This window comes from Impatiens glandulifera, chromosome 1, assembly GCF_907164915.1.
Source record: "Impatiens glandulifera chromosome 1, dImpGla2.1, whole genome shotgun sequence".
NCBI lineage: Eukaryota > Viridiplantae > Streptophyta > Magnoliopsida > Ericales > Balsaminaceae > Impatiens > Impatiens glandulifera.
The window spans coordinates 8,934,694-8,942,939 of NC_061862.1; the positions used below are offsets into that span (position 1 = coordinate 8,934,694).

Sequence of the window (8,246 nt, forward strand, 5' to 3'; positions counted from 1 at the left end):
ATTTGGTCAACTTAATTGTTTTAACTTATTCATTCACTAATCATTGATCGAAAAGAGTATTCCTAAACATTTTAATATTAAAAGTATTCCTTAATTATTATAATTTTATAAACCTTTTTTTCTTTAGTTTCTTTGCCAACTAATAATAAGCATGATAAATGACATAGGTGAAGTTCAATTTTCTATTAATTATGACTTCAATTCTTTACTATATTTTATAGATGTTAGATAATATAAATATTTCTATTTCTATTTCAAATACATAATTATTTGTTCTTAAATGTATTCATTCCTTTTTTTATATATAGTCAAGGTCAAAGTCATTCACTAGCTAGTGTATGAGCACCTTGATTTGTCCCTGGTTTGACTAACATAAATCACCTTATAACTCTTAAATGATCATATACAAGATCTTGAAGTAATTGTAAACTAACAGGTGATTTTAATTTTATAACATGAAAAATAAATTTTTGAGTAAGATAATTACAATTTTAGGTTACTCGTAAATTATACTAATTAGTTTTAAATTTGCAATCTCAATTTTAACGAGATTATAAATTATTTCGATTTTATAGTTTTATACGATTTGAAAAAATATATATTTAAAATTTTAAAAATAAGTTATTGTTTATTCAAATAAATAAATTCATATAATTTATTTTATAACTATGATATTGTGTTGTTTATTTATATTATTTTTTAAATTAATTTTATACTTAATTATATTTATAAATAATAATTAATATTATTTATAAATAAAATTTTAATTTTACTAATTTAGAAGTTGTAAACAATTTTATTTCAAACTGTCATTGATTGGTTTAAATAATCATACTGAAATTACAACACTTTATATGGATGGACAATAAAAACAAAACTAACTATTCTCAATAAATTCAGTCGGACAAGGAGTTAAGGTTGGGTGGGCATAAAAAAATAAGTGTGTCTTCAAAAAATAACAAAAGCATAGAAAAAAACGAGTAGATAAAAGTAAGTTTTATAAAAAAAAATTAATAATTAGTTAAAAAACATTGAATTATATTAATTTTTTTAAGAAATTAATAATTAAATTTAAAAAAAAAATATGAGCTAAACATAAATCCGTCCCTAATTAAATTTAATATTTGAGTTAGAAACATTTCAGATTTATGATGACAAACCCACAAATGGACTTTAATTCAGTATATTTTTGTGCTACTAATGAGTTGGGCCTGTGGGTACTCTCACTTATGGCCCAATGAGGTAATTCAGATTCACAAATTTTGTTGAAAATGTGGAATCATTTTGAAAATATATATATATCTATTGTTGTCATGGGTAGAGGTAACACTTTAGATGAAATTCTTAGATATATATATATATTGTTGTCTCAAGCAAGAGATTAAATATATTAATTAGTTAATTAATAATGTTTAAGAAAATATTAATAAAAAAAAAGAGAATAACCTATAAATATAATAATAAGATTAAAAATATAATTGAAAAAGCCACTAAATGAAGTTGAAGAGCCGACAATCAGACAAAACCTCCGTGGGCCCGCCCCACTTTCCCTATCTCATTTATAGGCAACCTGCCGGGAGAAGACAGAGACATTTGTATTTTAAAATATTAAAGTGATTTCTGACTTCTCATATTGTTATGTTCTCAATATTAAAATGCTTTAAAATAAAATTTAAAATTATTAAAGTTTTCTTTTCTTTTACCAATTTATTTCTTCATTATATAAAAATGTAATATGTAAAAACAAGACAAAATCTTACAAATTAAACGCAAGAAAAATTAAGCAAATGTTGAGCCGACAAAACTCCGAACAATCTAACACCATGGTGAAAACTACAAAAATCCACGATAATTGGGATCTCTTGTTGATGTGCAACCATGGAAGAGTTGTGTCGCCTCTCATATTAGGAAGGAACAAAAGGCAAAACCACCCAACCGCGACAATGACACATACCTAGAGTTGTTTGATGCTTGGTTATGACATTAAATCATATATTTAATTTCTTATAAACTATTCGAGTATATAAAATAGAGGATTACCATGTCCCTCCAAAGAATTTAGCTGTCAAGTCTTATCTATGAATAATACCAAGAGTCCCTTTCCTTACAAAGTTCCAAGATTGAAATTTAAATATGTAACATGTTCAACCTTATTAAAAACAAATATAGTTGTCTACAAAACAAATGCATAACTAATGTATTAGATCTACTCTAACCGCCCAACTTTATCTGAGTACTAAACTGGTTAGATCTACAACATTCCATTTGGACAACCTATAGTAATAATAAAAAAATATATATGCATCATAAGCAACAATAGAAAAGCTTTTGACAGAAATAGGCCGGGTCAATTAACTAATATCCAAATCAGTCACATTGACAAAATAATCCTAAACAACATAAGATAGAGAACAAAGATATTACAGACACAAGCACAACATGAGTACATGACCAAACAAACATTCACAACCCAAGTTCCTTTTTAAGTCCTGCAGCAGTCTCTACAACCAAATATAGAGAAGAGAAGAGGAGACATCTCGCAAGTCACAGCATACAATCGTTCCGAGCCGGCAACCTCCTAAAGAAATTAAGAGGAACCGAAGGCAGCTTATGACGAAACCTCGGATGTCTCAAAACATAGAACCCCGTCAGAAGCGCCACCACCTGGAACGGCGTCACATACAGAACCACAGCCGCAATCAAACAAAATATCACAAACAGGGACGTTGCCCTCGGGTCTCGCCAGCTCAGCAATGACTGAAACCTCTCCCCCTGCGTAGCTAAATCCCCCACCACAGTCTGAATCCTACCTGCTATACTCCTCAACCTATCGTACCTCATCCGAACAATTTCGTTCGGCCGAGAAGTCGGAAAAGTGTCGAACTCCTCATCGAGCTCGTCCGGATGAGCATTATCCGCACACGACAATCGCGTGTCCATATGCGGAGGATGTCTTGGCCTCCACCTGTAGTACCAGATTCCGATCAAGAATAGGTAAAGGAAAATCGTGGGCAAAATCAGCTCCGGGTAAAGAACCAGTATCAGAAACAGGATATGAATCAGAACCGTCGTGATCGGGTTCTTCCAGTTACATATCTGATCGAACCATCTCCCAACCGCAACTATCCCGCTTAGAACTCCCATTATACGGAAAAAATTCGCCTTGCTCCTCCTCATACTCCACATGTGAGACCCCACGTCCAGCATATACTCCACCACCTCTTTCCTCAACGGGGGTTCGGCTCGGCTCAGCCTCATCGAAACGATCTGAGTCGCCTGATGCCTCAAGTTATCGAGCTGACTTATAGTCAACGGGTGAATGTAATGCATTTTAGGCAGCAACGGCATCGAGTACATATGCATCATGTTGAGTAACGATGAGCAAGTGAATCTCATCGCCAACTGAATTTCCCCCATTTTCTTCACCCCGGAAGGATGCAACACTAGTAGAGGGTACGAATGAGTGTAGACCCGATCAGTCTCAAGCGTGGAGAGCCGAATCCTGACCTTCCCGATCTTCGAATCTCTCGCACCGCCGTTCTTGTCTCCTCCTCCATGTAGATGACAGTTATCGAACACACCGATGGTTATAACAGTGCAGGGATCGAAAACCTCCCAAGTGTATTGCTCGTTCCATCTAGGGGTGAAGTTGTCAATGATAGTCCTCGTTCGCACCCACTTCTGCCCGTATTTTGCTACGCAATACGCGTCCGTGGTCGCTCGATTATCTTTCGTCTTCATGGGAGACAATCCGACAGCGCTTAGAATACCCAGTTCGAGAACTCCTATGTTGGACTTCCAAAGTTGTTTTGCAGTAGCCCTTAGATCACTGCTATAATGGGTCGACTCGTCCAAAACGTGATAACCGCCTTCCAAACAAATTCTCATGTGAATTCGACTCGAAAATTTGACTTCCTTCTTCTTGTCACCTTCCCCGATCACAACATGCTTCTCCACATTATACCACTTGGAGTTGAGAGGCTTATGATCTAACCGCCTTTCGATATACTGCAGAGGAATCGCGCATCTCCCCAAAATTTCTTCCTTATTCGGGGCGATTCTATCCTCAACACTTAAAATCAAATGGTCATCGAACGGCTCAGCAGCTACAAACATCAAATCCTCATTCCACATCGGGTTGATCGTCTTGCTAGTGGAAATCCTCGTTCTCAAAGCCTGGTTTCCAAGAACTGCTTTCACGAAAACTTCTGGAAACCGAGTCTTATCGCCCGGTACAAGATCCTGAGCTTCGATGATGTTCACCCTCAAGTACCATAGTTTAGGGGAAAGATAAACCTTAGATCGAATATTCGCAAGCCCATCAACGCCACTAACTGTCGCGGCATCAGAATGCCAAGCTTCAGGGAATGCTTCGTCAGCTTGAGTCCCCATCCAAACAGCTAACATGAGCTCTCCTCCTTTAACCTTATTCCCATTCCTATCTTCTAACCTATACCATTGTGGAGCCAATGGACTATCTGGAGGAACCCTCTTTGGAACCTCATTAAGATCAAACAAAACCCTCCCCATGAAATCATCCTTAACAAAATCCTTATCCTTAACCGAAACCTCGAGCATTGAAGCTTGAAGACGGTCTTTAGAGAAAGCAAAGACTTGATTCCATTCGGGATTGCTCTTCTTCTCGAAATGACGAGTAGTCCCCTTGTAATTTCCAAGCTTAACTTCTACATAAGGATCACAACTTCCAGTTACATCCTTACCTGGTAAATCCTTAGCTTTGACAACACGAACGTAGAGATATTGCATCTGTTCAACTAAGTCATACGTGCTTGTAAGCTTATCACCAGTGAATTTCCCACCACCAAGATGTGGCTTCGTCTCCTTTAAGGAGAAGTCTTCTGGAGGAGGCCTCTGCATTTTTTCTGGCTAGAGAAATCCTTGAGAAATCAAAGTAAAGTTCGATTAACCCAACATTCAAAGTAACATTAAAATGAAAACCTCATCCAGCAATCATGACATAAACAATAAACTATTCATTCCAGATCTGAAGAAAAAACTCGCCGTTTCAGTCATTTTCTACTAACTATTCAGTGTTCGTTCACTAACTAAGAACAATGACAAAATAAAACACAATAAACAGTTCTAGTCCGGCCAACGTTGTATCGACATTTGTAAGAAGAGATAAAAAGCTGAAAATACAGATTTAGATACATACATAAAACAAACAAACAAACCCCTGGAGATAGAATCTATTACCTGAATGAACGCTTGTAGCGACGGAAGGAGTTGCTGATATCTCTCTTGGGAGCTTCTACTGGATCGCGGCGATGAGACGACGAGATTAAGCGGCGCCGGCGACGACGACGGCGGCGGCGATTGAAGAAAGGAAAAATCTAGTGAGAGGGAAAAAGGAAGAGGAGCGGCATTTTTTGTTTGTAAGAAGAATCTGGACTGGATCTGTGAGAATACACCGGTGGTTTCTACTTCTTCTTATTTATTTATTTGTCTTTTTATGTTTCATTTTACCCTAATTTTATTCTCATTTATAATTTTTACTTTTTATTCACTCCAATCTTATCTTCTTTTAAATTAATTTTATTGATTTGTTTCCTTTTTCTATTCATAATCTATATAAATCTTATTATTTATTTTTTGAGATTAAATTATTATTTTTATAAAATTTATTAATTAGTCCTCTATCTTAAATCTTGATTATATTAAGTAGAAAATACATCAATCCTATAATCTTTAGATTTGGGCCTTAATTATCAATAATGATTCAAAAAATATATAATATCAAATTAAGTAAAAAATACATACAATAATTAATATTATATGATTCAAAAGAGTAAATTTTATACCTAAATCAGAAATCACTTAAATATTTTGTTTGAAAATGAACTAAAGTAGTAACTTGTAAGATTTTGACAACTTGATATGATTTAGATCTTTGAAATCTCTTTTAAATTAAGTGATAATGAGATTACTCAAATTAATTAAATTAATTAATTATTGCTCTTTTTAATTAATAATTGAAACAAACTACCAACCACCCATAGATAGTATCAATTAAAATCTTTTGTAGTGTAACGTTGTAATTGTACTAATTTTTCAAATTTGAATTCAAATTTAAAATATAATTCTATCAATATTATTATTTTTTTATTATTTTTAGTTAATTTGAAATAATTTTTTTTTATTTTATAAAAATGTAAGTTTAAAACGTTTGAAATAGAAATATTTTCATATAAAATAAGTAAGACTTATTTTATTTAAATTTATGTAGAATGAGAAAATGTCCATTTCTTTTAATTGACATTTAATTATATTTTATTTGAAAATAGTATCTTGTCTAATTTATTATTTATACAAAAATTTTATAAAAAAAGTATCAAATAAATTTATTAATAATTTTTTTATCTAAATTCAAATATCAGGTAAAAAAAATATTTTAAATAAGTGTATTATATTATAACAATTTTTTTAATAAATTGTTCTAAAATGATGCATGTTAAGTTTCTTTTAATAAACGTTTACTTTTACAAATTTTTTAATTTTATTATATTACTGACAGTAAGTCAAAATAATTTTCATTCTGTTTAGGGACCCACTAGAGGATCCAATGGCTCGTCATTGGTCCTAAGATACTTAAGAAAATGACATTACAATTTACAAACCATGAACAATGTTCTCCCGATAAACAGCCAATTAAGGACTGTTTGGATTGATCATAAATGATATAACTAATAAAATGTAAATCCATTTGAAAAAAAAAAGTAGGATTTGTTTCAAACTTCTTCAATTTTTCAGTTGTGAATGGATACATTATTTTGTAATAATGAATTTATGTATAATTAATCAATTAATTTCAAATTGTTCAATATCCCAAGATAGATAGATAGCACGAGTAACCCACATTCAGTGCTCACCTTTAGATTTGGGGTGCCTTAATTATAAAAAAAAATAAAAATAAAAATTATTAGATATATTTTGTGCTAAGTTGTTTGAATATAATAGTTTTATATTATTATTAATTTAAATAACTTAATAGTTATTTAAATATTATGTTAATACATTTTGAATATGTGATCAGATTTAAACTTTATTAATATTTTTTTTTCTTTTTCTTCCGTGAAAAGGATAATTTAGACATTCTAGCTGTTGGTCATTTTTATCGTCTTACCATATTAAATCAAATCATTTTTAATAAAAATAAAATTATTAAGTATAACACTCAAAGAGCAACTAATTGTCAATTTCTTAAACAACTACTCCCTAACAAATCAAACAAAAACAAAAGGAAGGGAAATAAAAAATAATAGTGAAACTTGTGACAATCTGGGGACTCAAGAATTTTGATAATGTTAATTTGAAGTACTTAATAAGTACAAGTACTAATTTGAGGTTAGTGGCTCAAAAAGAACATTTTGACAATAACTGTATATATTTAAATTTAACAATTTTGTAATTAATATTATTATTTAGGTGGGCTAAATGTGATACATTAATATAATAAATAAAATAATTATTTAAAACATTTATGTTTATATATATATAAATAAACAGTTTATTCTTAATACAAAAATAAATAATAGAATATATATTCTTAATACAAATAATACATCCAATTTTGGTTTAATTTAAATTTAATTTAATTTATTTTTTGGCTATAAAAAATTAATTAAAATGAGGGCATTAAAAAAGATTGAATATGTTGCTCATGGTTAACCAAATGCTTGCTTTCATCTATATATATTACATTATTTATTATATATATATTCTATTATTTATTATTGGTGTTAACTAATTAATCTGCATTACATTATATTAATTAAGTTAAACTTAAAAAATACTAGATAAATCATCACAAAATAATAATTAATTTAGAAGACCTTCACTCCCTTGACCTTGCACTTTCAAGGGTGATTTATTAAAAAAATAATTATAGTTTAATTTTTCAAACTAACCTATTCGTTCAATATTTATAAAATAAACTGGTTTACTATTAAACTCACTTATCCTATACATTTTTAATTTACTTAATATTTTTATTAATATTATATCTTATTATTAAATACTTTTAAATTTAATTAACTATATTTTATATATTTTTATTATTATTTTTATATAATATAATTAATATTATAATTAATTAATATTTTTTTTAAATATTTACTTAATACATAATTAATTTAAAATATTTTAATAACCCACTTTGATCATTCTTTCCAAAACTAATATAATTTACTATTTAAACTTTATTATTTTTATTTTTTTTATTATTT

At 30.3% G+C, this 8,246-nt stretch overlaps 1 protein-coding gene across 1 annotated transcript; it reads right to left on the reverse strand.

Annotated features, from left to right (window-relative positions):
- Positions 1-2,326: 2,326 nt before the first annotated feature.
- LOC124918858 (FT-interacting protein 3) lies at positions 2,327-5,411 on the reverse strand. Its single transcript, XM_047458924.1, has 2 exons — positions 5,218-5,411; positions 2,327-4,898 (listed from the first exon to the last, which is right to left on the reverse strand). The coding sequence occupies exon 2, from the start codon at positions 4,876-4,878 to the stop codon at positions 2,545-2,547; it is 2,334 nt and encodes a 777-aa protein (XP_047314880.1). The 5' UTR covers positions 4,879-4,898; positions 5,218-5,411; the 3' UTR covers positions 2,327-2,544.
- Positions 5,412-8,246: the final 2,835 nt, after the last annotated feature.